The sequence below is a fragment of the Canis lupus genome, chromosome 2 (genome assembly GCF_048164855.1).
Source record: "Canis lupus baileyi chromosome 2, mCanLup2.hap1, whole genome shotgun sequence".
NCBI lineage: Eukaryota > Metazoa > Chordata > Mammalia > Carnivora > Canidae > Canis > Canis lupus.
The window spans coordinates 59508589-59524961 of NC_132839.1; the positions used below are offsets into that span (position 1 = coordinate 59508589).

The 16373-nt window shown below is 61.5% G+C and overlaps 1 protein-coding gene across 2 annotated transcripts in view; it reads left to right on the top strand.

Annotated features, from left to right (window-relative positions):
* Positions 1-16373, top strand: part of RASGRF1 (Ras protein specific guanine nucleotide releasing factor 1) — a 93319-nt gene that overhangs the window by 41236 nt on the left and 35710 nt on the right. For both annotated transcript variants that reach the window (XM_072802199.1, XM_072802207.1), the window contains exons 6-13: positions 1277-1356; positions 2702-2895; positions 3076-3185; positions 5897-6015; positions 7801-7961; positions 10883-10946; positions 12527-12663; positions 14625-14707. In XM_072802199.1, coding sequence (XP_072658300.1) covers positions 1277-1356; positions 2702-2895; positions 3076-3185; positions 5897-6015; positions 7801-7961; positions 10883-10946; positions 12527-12663; positions 14625-14707 — 948 coding nt within the window. The remainder of the gene's footprint in view (positions 1-1276; positions 1357-2701; positions 2896-3075; positions 3186-5896; positions 6016-7800; positions 7962-10882; positions 10947-12526; positions 12664-14624; positions 14708-16373) is intronic.

Genomic DNA, 16373 nt, shown 5'->3' on the forward strand with positions numbered 1-16373 from the left:
CACATCTGCCAGTGTAACTGAGTTCAGGCTTTGCCCCCCAGCCTGCAGGTGTTGTCTGTCCATCTCCCCCACCCCCCAGGATCTCGGGGTACCCCCTGCTCTGCTCCCCACAGGCCTGCGCCCCGGCACCTCCCATCCCCGCCGCCTATGGCGCAGAGGGAGTAAGACTCTGGTGGGGGTGGGGGGATGCCCTTAGGCACATGATGCTGGAAAAGAGGACAGCTGGGGGGGGGCGCACCGCCCCCCAGGAACAGAGAACCTTCCAGGGAGGGGGAAGCCAGGTCAGGGGCTCAGGCTGCGCCGACCCTTCCTCTCGGGGCCTCACTTTTCCTGTCCGAGAATCAGGCACACGACCTGGACGTCCTCTGGACTCCCCTACCTGGGTCAGGGCCAGCCCCAGGCACCCCGGGGAGACCTCCAGCCCCCAGGGTGGTAGGATCAGGGTGACGCGTGGCCTCAGGGAGGCAGGGAGGGGCTGCAAGAGGAGGCAGGAGCCTGTCCCCTGCAGAGACAAGCAGTCCTGTGTCCTCAGGACAAGCTGTGACAGCAGACTGGGGCTGTTCCGGGCCAGCTGCCTGGGGAGCGGTGGGCGGGAAGGGGGTGCGGCGGGAAGCCAAGGCCAGCGTGGCTGCCAGGGGACAGCACATTCCCCTGCACTCCAGGTGGTGACAACGCCGGCATGGAGGGCACATGGGGTCTTTTGCTTCCCTAACTTTTCCCGGAAAGGGTGGCGGTGAGCCCGCGTTGACTGAGTGCCCGCCACGCACCAGGCACTGGCAGTCCCGACGTTTCCAGGAGTTACCTCATTTCACCTGCCTGTTTTGTGCAGAAAGACCCGAGGTTCAGAGATGTTAGGCATTTTGCCCAAGGCCACACAGCCGGGGGAGGGGCGTAGGCAGAGACCAGGTCTGCAGCCGCAGCCCTGCACACACAGCACCCTGGCCTTTCCTTGGTATCCTCTGGAGCCCTGGGCTCGTCTGGGGTCCCAGATGGCGAGACCTCAGGGGGCGCAGGGAGGCCGGCAGGCCCCACCTGGGGAACCCTGCTTGGGGCGATCTGGAAATCCTCCACCGCTTCTTAACGGGGGTCCTGCGTGCTCGTCCGGACCTGGGCCCCGAGCGATACAGCCCGATACAGTGCTGGTGGGCCTTCACCGGGCTCCGTGGAGGACAGGACTCGCTGCTTGGCGTACTGCCTGGCGCCGCTACTCGGGGTGCCCTGGAGGGGCTGAAACCGCCCCCACCGGGGCGCCACTCACCCTGTGCTCTCCCCGCAGCGAGACCATCATGTTCCTGCACCAGATCTTCTACCAAGGCCTGAAGGCCCGCATCTCCAGCTGGCCCACCCTGGTCCTGGGTGAGTAGCCAGCCGTGGCGGGGTCGTGGGCCGCCCTGCAGAGCGTGGGGGAAGGCCCACGCCAGCGCCCGGAATCCCTCCCGGGGAGCACAGGAAGCACTGGTTCACAGAAACAGTATTTCTCGGAGGAAGCCACGTATTCTTAGTTACCTATCTATTTTTCCCTTTTAAAAATAATATCGACGTACCCATTTGAGAAAATCTGAGAATCCAGAAAATGAGAAAAGGTTTAAAAATATCATTCATAGTCCTCCCTCCAGAGATAACTGCGATAAACATCTCTGTGTGTTTTCTTCCAGTTTTTTTCTCTGCATAGATCTTGGGTCCCCCCCCTCCCCGTTTTACATAATTGCAAACATACCAAATTTAGATTTTGAATCTTACTGTGGGTTGTTGGTTTTTTATTTATTTTAATTTTTTTTTTAACTTTATAGCACAAATGTTTTTCTTATCCTGGAAGTGTGCTTGTTGACGGCTGCGTAATGCTCTACTGCCCGCCACTGGCTCATCAGAATTATTTCTGCTTTTTTGTTACTAGAAATGATTTCTGTGCGTGATGTTTTCTTTTTACGGAGCATTTCCTTGGGATGGGTTTCCAGAAGTAGAGTTCCTGGACAAAGGGCTGCTCTGCCCTCAGGCCTTGGAGGCCTCTGAGCGGGTTGGCACTTCCTTCTATTTTTCTCAAGTCAGAGACCCCCACACACATCCCCCAAGGTCAGGATACGAGCACCCCTGGCAGGATGGGGCTGCCCTTCCAGCCGTAGCACAGGCGAGCACTGTTCGCCGCACAATGGGAAGCCCTCCCCAGGACCCCCCCTCCCAGTCTGTCACCAAAGCACGTGTTTTTCTAACGTAACAGGGTTTGTAAATCACGGTGTCCGTGGGTCCATCTCACCCGTCGAGTGTTGGTTGGGCCGGCCCTTCACAGGTGTCGCAGATGGAGGCTGGGGGCAGGCCTTTCCACCCCCACCTGGGCGGGGCACGGAGTGGGGTGCGACTTGTGCCAGGCAGCCTCCTTCTGCCTGTTGCCTGCTGAGAGCGAGTCTTGGCAGAGAGAACCCAGGTGGGAGCCCACAGGAAGTGCCCTCGTCCCGGAGCGGTGGGGGCCACCAGAGCACCCTCTGCACCTGCTCTCGGGGGCCCTCGGAGACACAGGGGCGAGAGTAGATGGACCCCATCTCTACAAATGTGATTCTGCTGGGGCCCCTCCATCTGGCCCTGGACAGGGCTGGGGTGCCAGAGACATCCTGCCACCACGGGGCTCCCTGGGTGGGGATTGGGGCTGGCCCTGGCCTCCTGAGTGGGGCTGGGGGCACTGGCCCCCCTTAACGCGCCGTCCTCACAGCTGACCTGTTCGACATCCTGCTGCCGATGCTCAACATCTACCAGGAGTTCGTCCGCAACCACCAGTACAGCCTGCAGATCCTGGCGCACTGCAAGCAGAACCGGGACTTCGACAAGCTGCTGAAGCACTATGAGGCCAAGCCCGACTGCGAGGAGCGGACCCTGGAGACCTTCCTCACCTACCCCATGTTTCAGGTGGCACCAGCGCCCCCGGGCTGCTGCGGGGGCGGGGGGTGCGGTGTGGAGGGCACGAGGTCAGAGGGTAGCCTGCTCCTTCCTCGGTCCTGCCCTGGGGGGTCCGCCCCGCTGAGAGCCATTCTCTTCCTGCCCCCCTCCCTCTATCCCTCTGTCCCTGCCCCCCCCCGCCTCCCACAGATCCCCAGGTACATCCTGACGCTGCATGAGCTCCTGGCGCACACCCCTCACGAGCACGTGGAGCGCAACAGCCTGGACTATGCCAAGTCCAAACTGGAGGAGCTGTCCAGGTGAGCCTGGCTTCCGGGCGCCACCCCTGGGGGGCCGAGCGAGGAGGGATCCCCACCCCCGCCCCGGGGCTGAGAAGGGACCCCCCCAGGCCAAGCGAGGAGCCTCCCCCGCCCCGGGGCCCAGTGAGGAAGCGCAGTGGGAGCTTCAGCCCCAGCTTAGAAGCAGGCGCTTGCGTGAGGGTTCGGAGGCAGGGGCTCAGCTGCCAGCAGCAGGAAGCAGACGGAGCCCCCGGGGCAGACCTGTGTGGCTCCGGGCAGGGTGGCTCCGGGCAGGGTGGCACGGGTGGCATGTCCCGGGCACGGGTGCAGAGGACGACACTCACAGGCCCATTTTGTCTGTCTTCGGGTGTGAACCTGTCAGCCCCGTGGCCTCACACACGTGTGCAAGACTCTGATCGGTGGCCGTGCCATCGCTGGGGACACAGGCTGTGGCCTCCAGTCTCCGAAGCCCAGGGAGCCCTCCCCCTGCCAGCGGGGCTGCCGAGGGCCCGGGGTGCGGGGCCCAGGGACAGGGGTCAGGTCTCAGGCCAGACACCTGGGTGCCTTGGCGACACCCCTGGCAGGAGATGATGGTGGCCGGTGGAGGACGGTGGCCGTGGGGGTGAGGGGGAGGCTCAGACTCCAGCGGCGTGTTGAAGGGGGAATTAGCAGGAGTCCCCAGCGGGCTAGATGGAGGGCCCTCGCTGAGCCGCCAGGAGGGGCAGGAAGCTGCCAGAGGGGCGGTTTGGAGGGGAGTCCTTCCTGTTGTGTGCTGGGGAGACAGACGCTGTGGCAGAGATGGCGGGACAGGAGCAGTGTCTGGAGGTCAGGGGAGCGAGGCCCTCGGGGGCTCCACAGTGTGGGGGTCAGATGTGAGGGGGTGCCCTGTGCCCAGAGACAGGCTGCGGAATCGGGAAGGAGGGTCAGCCCGCAGGCCAGGGAGCCCCACCACCCACAGCCCTGCCCGGGCCCTGGGGCCACTCACACCCGAAGAGGCCACCCCAGGCCGTTAAGGGGCAGCAGGTCAGGGCAGGGGGAGGGCCAGCTGCACCCAGACAGGGAGGGGGTGTGAGGGGGGCGTGATTTCAGATCACACAACCTCTGTGGGCACCCCATGTCCCTTTGAATCCCAAAGCCACAGTCTGCACACTCATCCCCCATGAGAGGCCTCAGGGCCCCCATGGAGCACCCTGTCCTGGGGTACACAGGGCTGCAGGGGGCACACCTGGGACCAGGTGTCAGGCCTGAGACCCCGAGTCCCATTCCCCAGGGCCCCAGCCACGCAGGAGACAGCTCTCCTGAGTCCTTGATACTGGCCCCTCCTAGCTCCCTGCCCAGGGCCAAAGGAGACGCCCCCCCCCACCCCTGCCCTCACTGTGCTCGCAAACCCCACCTCTGGGCCTGCCCCACTCCCCTTCTGACCCCGACCCCAACCTGCGGGACCCTGAAAATTGGGTGCACCAGCTGACAGCGACCCCAGCCCGGGGCTGCTGGCCCATATCTCGTGGCAAACTGGGTTCACTGCCTTGGAGTCACCCCCTTGTTTTCAAAGGGGGTGCTTTGAAAATGCTGCTTCCAAAAATGCTCCCTCCCCAAGGAGCTAGCACAGGCCAGCAGGCGGCTTGGGGTCTCATGTCCCCCCCGGAGATGGGCTGCGCCTTGGGATCCCAGGACAGCGTCCCTGGGGGCGCCCGGGCCCCACCCCCAAGTCCCTGTCCAATAGAAGAAACAACAGATAAAAATACAGTCACAACACCCTGATCACTGCCCTTCACCCTGTCACCCGCCGTGTGCCAGACATCAGGCCCGTACGTGAAATCCGTTATCTCCCGTCCTCACCCCAAAACCCCATAGGTGGGGGGAACTGGAGGTGTCCCATAGCACTCAGCCTTGTGCTGATTGCACCAGCGCACATCGTCGGAGTTTGAACCAGGTGACGTCCCCGCGAGGACCGCCAGCCCTCCTGGCACCCTTGGCCATGGAGCAGCGGGCGCTTCTTCCAGACTCCCTCCCACAGTACTCATCACCTCCCCATCCGCAGAAACCTAGGAGCCTCTTTCCCCACCACGCGGTTATTTGAGAGCGGGTAGATAGCGCCACCTGCTGGCGATGAGGGGTGTGGCGGCAGTCAGAACAGGACAGTGCTCTGTAGTCTGGTTAGTGGCTTGGTGTCCTGCTTCCCTCTCACCCATGCTGTCGCCTGTGGACATAAACCCAAGTCAGCCTTGCCCTGAGCCAGCTGGATGGCCAGCACTCCAAAACTCAGTCATTCCAGAACCCAAACAGCGTTAAGGAAAAAACCATAATAAAGAGCATTCACAGAGAAGAAACAGCATGTGCAAAGGCCCTGAGGCAGGGATGAATTTGTTTTGTTGTATGGATGGATATAAGGCCAGTAGTGCAGTAAGGGACAGAGTAATGAACAAAGGACGTTTGCTGAGCTCCCTTGTTCCTCCCATTGCCATTCTATTGCACATGACTCAGACTTTTTAGACAGACCTGTTTCCTGTTAATCTCCATTTCCTTCTCCCTGAAATAAGAACACCTGCCTCCTTGGATTTCCCGAAGAGGAAAATGAGATCAAGTCTACAAAGTGTCCAGCACACAGTGGGTACTCCATAAATGCTTGACTGCAGGCTCCAAGAATCCTAGGAGCCTAGCTTTCCTTCTGGGTCTGGCCAGAGGCCTGACATTCCCTCCTCCTGCCCCTGACTTATTTCCCGTCCTTGCAGGATAATGCATGACGAAGTGAGTGAGACAGAGAACATCCGGAAAAACCTCGCCATCGAGCGCATGATCATTGAAGGCTGCGAGATCCTGCTGGACACCAGCCAGACTTTTGTGAGACAAGGTATGCCCTGCCTGCCTGGTCCCAGGAGGCTCCGCAGCAGGGGCAGGCAGCCCTGGGACATCGCCGGGTGGTGCGTCTGCAGAGTGACCCAGGGCTGCTGGAGGGCTGTGGGTGTCGCGTCCACACACACAGGTGCAGGCACGTTGGTCTCCACGTCTTCCTTCTTCCCCAGTGGCCCAGCGTGTCTGTCGTACATCCTAAGAAATGCTGACGTGTGCTTTCTGGGGCGAGGGTAGGGAGCCGAGGACCAAGCCCCAAATCACAAGCATCTCTAGCCCCAGGGTGGGGGTGGCAGTGTGACTCTGGTCCTTCTGTCCTCTGCTCATCATCCTTGGCCTCTTGGGGACAGCCGCATTCAGAGTGGCTCCCAGCCCCCACATGCCTCCAAGCCCCATCTGGGAGGCACAGCCCCACAAGGGTCGAGGAGGAGCTGGCTGTCCCCACGGGATGCTGGATCTTCTGTGCACCTGACAGTGGCCCCATCCAGAGCCCACAACCTGCGGGAAACAGCTTTGCATGCACGCCCCAGAGGTCCTCCTGTCCAGCCCTGGGACTCTGACCAGAAGGAAAGCTTGCAGCACGTCCTCCAGCCTGGGAAGCTGGCTCTGCACGTGGCCTCACCTGGAGTTTTGCTCTGAGCCCCCGTGTGGCACCCATGCCTTTCCCCAGGCTCGCCCTGCTTACCGGAGCCGCATGGGGCCCAGGATGGAATTACCCAAAGAACTACCCCTTCTGGCACACGCAGCATCCCCACAGAACAGGAATCTGCTCCGTTGCCCAAGCAAAGTGTGTCCTCCCCTCCCGTGGGCCCTGCTCGACCTGGAACCAGCCAGGGGTCCAGAAAGCCCTTTTTCACTTGGTAGTCCCACTGGCAACACTGGTGCCCGCCTCGTTCAGGCCGCGCCCATGCTGGGCACCAGGGACACCCAGAGGGTAGACCCACCCCACACTGCAGAGGCTGCTGTGCAGGGGGCAGGGGAGTGAGCAGATGGACATGGGGTACAGGGGGTCATGAGCGGACAGACGCGGGGCAGGGGTTCGTGAGCGGATGGTCGTGGGGCAGGGTTCCAGGCAGCGATAAATGTGGGCAAGAGGCAGAGCGGCGGCCCAGAGTGGGGCAGGGAGTCAGGGAGGGCTTCCTGGGAGGGAAGGACAAGTATGAGTTCACCGGGTGGGAAGGAAGGGCTTTCTTTCCCGCCAAGGAGCGGCATGCAGGAGCCAGGGTAATGAGTGGGAGCTGGGACGGCCGAGGGGGGGCCGGCGCAAGAGGGCACAGGTGCCTGAGTCGGTGGGAAAGGAGGTGTGTGGTGTGTGCGTGTCGGGGGTGGGCGCCAAAGCGGGGGCAGCAGGTGGCTTCATCCACGGCACCTGTTCTTCCTGAGACACTGCCTGTCCCCAGCACACGGCGTCCGGGATGGGGCTGTGTCTGGGCTCTGCAGCCAGGGTGCCACACCTCTCGGCTGCAGCAGCCCGGGCCCCAGGGCAGTGCATGGTGCCGACCCGTCTGCATTCCCACCACACAAGCCCAGACCTGGAGGGCTCCTCTGCTTGCCAGGGCCCTGGCGGGGGTGGGGGGGGGCGGACTGGGGAGCCCTGAGGGAGCCCTGCTCCTCCTGCCTCCACCACCTGCCGACCTGGGGTGGAGGGAGCGTCATTCAGGGTGCATACCTGCTGCCAGGAACCGGCACAACCCAATCCCCTCGTGGGGACCCCGTCAGCCACAGAGCTGGCCAGGGGTGAGCATCGCTCCCGGAGAGGGGCTCAGGGTCTGTCCCCCACCCACAGGCTCGCTCATCCAGGTGCCCATGTCTGAGAAGGGCAAGATCACCAGGGGACGCCTGGGGTCTCTGTCCCTAAAGAAAGAGGGTGAGCGGCAGTGCTTCCTGTTCTCCAAGCACCTGATTATCTGCACCAGAGGCTCTGGTGGGAAACTCCACCTGACCAAGGTAGGGTGCAGGGCTGTGGGAGGTTTGCGGGGGCGGGGGCGGGGAGGCCGCGGGGGCTGCAGGGAGGCTGCAGGGTTGAGCTCACAGGGGGCTCCCAGCAGGTACCATCCTGACTTGGGGCCCAGACCAGGGGCAAGGGAGTCAGAGACACGTGAGTGCACGCCTGTGCAGGGGTGCTGCTGGTGAGTTGGATGAGGGGCCAAGGCCGGGTTTTCTGCTGGAGGGATCAGGGGAATGGGGGGTGAGCGTCAGGAGCCCCAACAGCTGGCGCCCTAGCAAGGAGCCTGAGAGGTGCTCCTGTGTGCGAGGGGCTGGCTGCAGCCAGAGCAGCACCAGAGCCTGTCCCTGGAGACGCTCAGATGCCCCTCCCTCCCAGGGCCTCCTCAGGCACCGCAGCACCAGCAGAAGAGCATGGGCACGGCCAGGCCCCACTTGCAGGCCAGGGAGGTGCTGGCACACAGGGCAACCTCAAGACCTCGGAGCCCTACAGGAGACCCCATACGCTCGGCCAGCTTGTCCCTCCTAAAAGAGAAGGGAAACGCTGACCGTGATCACAAAGGTGGTTTGCCCAGGCCTATCTGGATGTGTTGAGCTCTGTGATTTCCCCAAATGCAGAAAACTCAACTCCATCATTGGGGAGGAGAGGGAGCTGCACTCCAACTTCCCCCCTGACAAGTAAATGGTCAAAAAGGAAAAAAGTGAGGGGGAATCGGCACCTGCTCCTTCGCAGACCGCAGGGCCTTGGCTCATGCGGTCCACTTCTTCCTCCCCTGGAGGACCGCCGTCCCGTCCTCATGCTCTAGCACCACGAGCGGTAAGGCTGCACCCTGGGCAGACTCTACTACTCCCCAGCTCTGCTCCGAGCTCAGGCTCTGACCTCCGGACCTCGTCTGCAGTACAGGGGGTACCATCCTCACCAGGGGCTCTGTGGACACGGCAGCTGGCAGCAGGTACCCGCTCCGTCGAGGTGAAGCCCATGCGCCTGTGAGCTCAGCCTCCCCTGGAGGCTTGCCGGCAGACCTGGCGTCTGGACACGCTGCTGCCAAGAAGGGGCCAGAAGAGGCCAGAGCATCTTCCGGGCCCTGGATGCCCGGCCCCAAACCTCCCGCGAGCTGCTAAGAAACCACGTGCTGGCTTCAGGGAACATACCGCTCGTGTGAACCTGTGACGAATTAGCCGGTGGGCTGCCCCAGCGGAAACTTCCTTACAGTGAATACTCCAGTATCGACCGAGTTACGACGCATCAGGGAGAGCTTCCTCACTTGCCAGCTCCAGGTTTCTGCTGTGAGGCTGTCTGTCTGGGCGGGAGGGACGTCCCTCGGTCAGTGGGGCAGGTAGAGCTGCAGACTGAGTCTGAAAGCACCTGTTTTTATGTTTGTTTTATCTTATTTCATCTGGGGTGGGGTTGTTTGAGCTTCTACAGTCCCTTAGTGTAAAGAACTAGCAGGCGCCCGCCCAGCCTCGGTTTACCCACCTGCACCACAGGAGTGAAAACACCTGCTCCAAGGGGTTGCTGTGAGGATTCAGGGAGCAAGTACAAAGCGCGTGCCCTGTGCCCGGGACGCAGAACGAGCTCAGCAGGTGCAGGTCGGCATCGCTCTTGATTCTTTCGTGCTTGCACAATGATTGCTGCAGGCCAGGCACTGTCCCTGTGCATGTGTGCCCACCTCCTGCCTCCTCGACGGCCCGCTGAAGCAGGTGCCGGTACCGCCCCATCTTGCAGACGTCTAGAGGCCAGCCTTGGCGAAGCGGGGATTGGAACCCAGGCCAGCCGTCTGGTGCCGTGGTCTGTGCCCCGAAACCACAGGCTGCAAGTCAGACTGCTTCCCAGCACCCTGAGTCCCCCTGAAAGGGTCACACTGCACATCCAAGAGATTTAAAACTACCGTAAGATCTTCTGGAAGGAAGAGACTCAGAGCTGTGCAGGGCTTTGCAGATTGTCAAGCCCGGGGCTCACCCAAGGCCACTGAGGAGCAAGGCAAGAAGCAGAACCCAGGATTCGAGGTGCCCGGCTGCCCTCTCCAGGCCTCCTGACACCCCCCCCCCGGGGGGGCAGCCTGCCCAGCAAACACTGCAGCTGGGTCTCTGTTGTCCTCAGTTACCATGCTGCAGAGCAGTGCCGTGTGACGAGTTACCCACAGACAGACTGGCTCGCGGCACTCACAGCCTCACACGTTCTGAGCGAGGCAGTCTGGTCAGGGCCTCACGGGGTTGCCTCCAGGCCCAGGGGCTGCATCAGCCTTCCCGGGGTGGCTTCCCCACGTGATGGTCGGCTTCCCCGAACACATGGTCTGAGGGACCCCCAGAGAGCCCGCAGGAGCTGCAGCACATGCTCAAGAGGGCGGATCATGGACCCCACCCACCTTTGGAAAGAGGGTTTCCACATCTTCCACCCACCAGGGTTGTGGCTACGGTCCCTGACCACAGCATCAGGGCCTCTCATACTCACAGATGGGAGGCACATTCCCAGTGTCCCGAATAACCAGCAGCCAGGAGGTGACCTCAGCAAGGTGACCTCAAGGCTCTCCCCGACCCCAACCCCAAGTGGCTTGGGGACCTCGGGCAAGATCCCTCATGCAGGTCTCATCTCCTTACCTATAAAATCAGAACAGGACCTACGATGTGACCAGTCAACTGGCCTGTGTCCCTACTGGTAACAGAAAGGTTCACCCCAGACTCGGGGCTCAGACTTTGCAGGCTTAGGGGCCCCCAACCCTCATTCGGGAAATGCCCGTGTGAGACAGTCCCACCTGATCCCCTCCACGGGGCCTCTTACGTGAGGATGACCAGAACACCCTCATGGAACACGCACACACATGCACACGCGCTCTCGCACTTGCAAGCCTGCATCCCACCCAGATGCGCCGGGCTCTTCCCCACACAGCCCCCAGTGACCCGAGGCGGCCCCTGCTGTCTTTCAGAACGGGGTCATCTCCCTCATCGACTGCACCTTGCTGGAGGAGCCGGAGAGCACAGAGGAAGACGGTAAGTGTGCCGGCCACACGCACCCCTGCACGCCACAGATCCCTGTGCGCCCTCACTCATCCCGGCCCAGCCTGTGGGGATGGGAGGGTGCTGAGCCACAGCGAGCAGTTCCTGTCCTGGACCCAGAGGGCCCAGCTGGCAGGTGGGAGCCTCCTCCCTGTCCCACCTCCGTCCATGCTCCTCAGGGCCCTGGACGCGTTGGTGCTATTAGGTTTGGGGTCACAGCACCTCAGCAAGCGCCCCTCATTCACGTGGCCATGGGTGCCCTGCGTGGTGGCTCCCCTGGGTCAGGGAAGAGCACAGAGCCACCCCTCTGTCCTCAGCAGGAGGTGTGGGGACACAGGTGACCCCAGCTGAGGGGAGCAGGGGGGCTGCCCCAGCCTGAGGGGCAGCCTGAGGGGCCTCAGTGGGGAGGCAGGATGTTGAGCTGGAGTGGATGCTGCATGGGACCCCCCTCCCTGGGTGCCACTGGGCAGGGGATGGGGTCGTTGTCTTAGGTTAGTGGTGGGGTCACCACTATTGCTTGATTGGGCTGAGGCTGGGCCTTATGTCCCTTCAGCCCTCCCCTGGGGAGGACCCCAACAGGACTCCCCAGATGGGTGCCTCAGAGCGGGGCTAGGGCTCCATCTGGGGGCCCATGGGGGACATGGGGCCCTGTCCACACACACCTCCCCAGGGAGCCCCCAAGGGCAGAATAAACATGTGAAGTGATCCACCGGGAGTGCTCTAGGGCCATAGGCAGTAGAGGGCTGGCCCCCATGCTCCGCACTCAACCCGCTTCACCAGGCACCCCGCTCCTCACAGAGGTTGGCACTGTCCCGTCCCTGAGCCACCACACAGAACAGGTGGTCCCGGGCCCAGCAGGGAACCCTAAAACCCTCAAGTGTCAGAGCTGGAAGGCGAGGGGGCCCCAGAGACATCCCGCCTACTCATGGAGGACGTCGGCAGTGGGGGCAGGAAAGGCAGCCGCCCAAGGTCACATGGCCCGTGACAACAGAGCAGGGCCCTTCCTCATTCGGCCCCGCTCTCTGTACCCTGGGTGACATGGGCATCCCAAACAGCATCCATAAATTGTGATCTTGGTCTGTCCAAATAAACAGCCTCCCAGAGTCCAAGCAAGTTTTTCGGTTGAGAACAAGAATAAAAATGCCCAGAACACACTTTGGCTCTGGGGAGCTCTAAATTGAGCTAAATGTCCAGTCCTGCTCATAAAAATTGAAGATCCGAAGTTCCCCTTCTGGCCCCAGTATCACCTGGGGGTGGCGGGAAGGCCTGGCAGTGAGGCCAGTTCCAGTCCTGGCTTCGCCACTGCTGCCCTGACCCCAGGACGTCCTCCGTGGGGACTTCCGCTGCCCGCCGGGTAACCCTGGCTCTGCCGCTGGATGGCCCCACGTGCCATCAGCCCCAAGTCTGCCCATCTCTGGAGTGGGGTCCCTCGCCATAGGGGGAGAGAATGTTCTATAGGCAGCACGTGGCCTGGTACCCAGCAGCCGCAGGGCCCTCGCCAGCGGGTAGGACAGGAAGGTCATCGTTAAAATGTCCCCGCTTATTCTGCTAACTCCGTGTTTTGCGACTGGAAGCCAAAGGATCCAGCCAAGACATAGACCACTTGGATTTTAAGATCGGGGTGGAGCCCAAAGACTCCCCGCCTTTCACGGTCATCCTCGTGGCCTCGTCCAGACAGGAGAAGGCAGCGTGGACCAGTGACATCAGCCAGGTGAGCAGGGCGCCTGCTCCTGGAAGCCCATGGTCCCTTCGTGCCTGAGCTGATTTGGGACGCGGGGGCAGCTCTAACAGAAAAGGCTCTAATGGAAAAGACGCAAGCGTCCTCTGGGTCCAGCAACGGCCACGGCTGAGGCCCAGGTCCCTTCCTGTTGGCAGAGCGTGGGCAGGGAATCCCTGGCACCTGGGTCATGCCCTATGGTGATTTTTTAAACTCCAGATTCTTGAGCTCCCCTGAGCCCCCGCAGACTTCCCAGATGCCAATCTCTGGCACCTGGAATCTGTCTTTTAGCACCTGCCCCAGGCCATTGGCATGCACAGAAAAGTCTGAGCGCCACAACTCCAGGGTGCTGGACATCAGAGCTGGAGAGAGACGAGGGGCCCCACAAGGCCTAGTGTCAGCTACACAGAGAGGAGGGTTACTTGCAACTTCACCTGCACAAGCTCTGAGGTCGTGCACCCCACTGGGAGCAGCTCACCAGAAAGGGCAGGTTTCCCAGGGACCCCTGAGCAGACCCAGAGGGCAGAGGGCACCCAGGACCAGGGCAGAGATGTGAGTCTGGAACAGCCTGTCTGTGGCCCCAGGCTTCAGGACAGGCCTTCCCCGGGTAAGCACAACCCTGCTGTCCCCACAGCAGAGGAGCTCCTCTGAGGCCTGCCCTCTGCAGCGTGGCTGAGTGTGCTGGGAGCAGCCGACCATGAAGCTGGGCCTTCCCTCCACTCGGGGCTCCGCTCTCTCTAACGGTGCCCCCCCCCCAGATTTTGATGCCCCATTCCTGGGCTGCCCCAAGTGCCCACTCCCCCCAGCCTAGTGCCCATCTCGAAATGCTGGGGGCAGGTCGGGGTCCCATGTAGCAGGCGTCTGCTCATTCTGACATATGTCCTCAGAGCTCTCTGCGTGCCCCAGAGAAAGCCGGAAGAGCAGAAACTAGGAGACAGTGCTGATGCCCATGGGCGTCCAGGACCCCCCCCCCCACCGCCCCGCACCCGACCTTCCCCGGGGCCCTCTGATGCCTCGGGGGAGCCCAGGCCAGAGCCAGGCACCCTGCATCCGCGGCTGCTGGTAGGACCAGAGCTGGAGATAGCCCCAGGGCTGTGGGTTGGAGATGCCGGGCTGGGAACACAAGGAACCAGAACATTCCTCTGACAGACCTCCACCCCCACCCCAAAGAACCAGGGGCCTAGGCTTGATGGGACACTGGTCCCCAGCAGACGACTGGGTCTCCCTGGCCACATTCTGGTGATGATGCGCTGCCCCAGCATGTGCATCCTCAAAACCAGGAGACTCAGGTGCGCCCCTGCCCTCATGCCCAGAAGCAGCCCTCCTGCGGCAAAGATATAAAGGCTTGGGGTGGGGGCGGGGTGAGGGGGCTAGGGGAAAGGAGAGCCCCCCACCATAGGACGTATCCTTTCGTTTGGGTGGGTCCTTCTTATTCGAAGTGGAATGTGGAGTTTGAGCTTTCAGAGGCTGAATAAACACAGGCATGTCCTCCCGGGTGGGGTTTGCGGCCTTATCACGTAGCCGTGGGCTGAATGGAGGCTCTAGTGTGTGGGAATGTGCGCGGGGGCATGGGGGCCCTGCTAGGTCAGCCTCTAGGAAAACCACCCTGTGACCCCGGACGACCTGACCTTGCCCTTCACCCAGACCCCAGAGGTCAACAACAGGGTGGCCAGGTCAGCGCCTCTCTTTGCCAGTGACCCAGCCAAGTAGGGCCTGTTATCCCCGCTTCCGAGTTAGGGACGTGAGGCTCAGGGAGGTCAGGTGAGTCCCCAAAAGGTCACTGAGGCAGGAGGTGGCTTCAGTCCATGTGAAGGAAGCTGCAGCCACCCTGCCCTTGCCAGCATGAGGATCCCTCATCAGGTGGGCTGCAAGCCACTCCCTCGAATGGCTACTGCAGCCCCGGGGTGGCAGGATGGCAGCCAGGGCTCTGACCCGGGGCCCCCCTCTGCTTCCAGTGTGTGGATAACATCCGGTGCAATGGGCTCATGATGAACGCCTTTGAGGAGAACTCCAAGGTCACTGTGCCACAGATGATCAAGTAAGTGCGCTGATGCCCACAGGCTTGGCCGCCGTCCAGACACGGCCCCACGGCCACAGCGACAGCAAGGGCTTCCAAGGCACCGGGCCACGTCTCCGGGGCTTGGGGGTGTCTGTCCACTGGTTTAAATTAACTTCTATTTGAATGAGGGCTCCGGCTTAGTGTTTATTGTTTTAAAATGTGGATTTTTGTGGTCAGCTGTTTAAACGATAACAGGAGTGAAGCTTTATGCATTTATTTTCATAACTATTTGTTTTTCCTGATTACAAAATGAGAACACTTCAAATACACAGGCTCTAGGTCCACCGTGTCTGAACGACCGCGGGGACCGGTCCACTGAGCATGCGGCTGGAGCTCCAGGCTGCTCTGCCTTCCTGCTCCCCATCCTCCCACCCTCCTTCCTGCTCTCCACCGCCCTCCACCGTCCTTCCTGCCCCAACCCTGCACCCAGGCAGGGGCAGGGGCAGCCGGCTGGCTCTCTGGCCTCTGTCCGAACCTCTGACCTCGGAACCTGCTGATGCCACATGAGCTGTGCCGGGACCCACATCTCACCAGGCCATGTAGCCAAAGACACCTGAGTGACCTGCTGCTCTGATGCTTCAAGGCGGTGCCCCAGGGAGCAGCAGGTGCATCGTTCAGCGGGTATGTGAAGGTGCCCACCTGGCGCCTCGGTGAGGACAGGTCCGGAGAGGCCTAGACAGGGTCATGCACACAAGCTCTCTGAAGCTTCTGGATGCGATGGCGAGGTATCGTTCTGCCCTGTGAATGTGTTGGGTCCGGCCGGGGCTGGCAGGTTTGGAAGGAAGACCTGGTCCCCAGCTCCCACTCTCACCTGTAAGTGGGAGAGGGTGATGCTCTCATCCAGTCTCCTGGGTTTGTTCTCCCATTTGGGGGTAGGTGGAGGTTGCATTTGTGGTTTTTGTTTTCTATACAAAGAGCTGGCGTCGTTTTTGTGGTTGAGGGCGATGCCTCAGACGACCCATTCCAGGAAGTTTACTGAATGAAGTCCAGCCTCACAAGGCCTGTCTCCGTGGCGCCAAGGCGCATCCTGAGTAGACCCTGCCGGCTTGAGCCCAGGCCGCAGGAGCGAGAACCTGGCTGAATTCTCATGGCCCCAGGGCAGCAGCTGGCACCCCGTCTTTCTCGGGTGCAGAGAGGCATAGGGGTATTTGTTTTAACGAGCAAATTAAAATCACACATGGAATTACGGGGAAGCATGTGGTAGGTGCCCACTCTCATTTTCTGCTGAGGACGTATCATCAAGGTAACAAAAGTGAGCAAGGCATCACCTGTGAAGGAAAAATAGCGAGTTTTAAACTCTGACAGTGACAGAGTAAAGGGAGTGTCCAAACCAAAGTGACCGCACCTAGGACCCGCTGCCCCCAGGGGGCGGGGTCCCGGCTCAGGCCGCATGCAGCATCCTCCTCCTGTGAGGCTGTGGATTATGCCCCAAGTCACCCCTCTGACGGGGAGCGAGTGGGGACCGAGGGCCTGGCTGGACGGCCAGTGACGAGGGGTCACCCCCTGTATGTGTGCCCACCAGCTTCTGAGTTCCGGGCACAGTCCCCATGTCAGACAGAGTCAGGACTGTCCTGATTCGGGGTTTGCAGTACAAGGAGGCATGAAGTCCCCTGCTGCCTCCCTGACGCAGGGAGTCCAGGTGCTC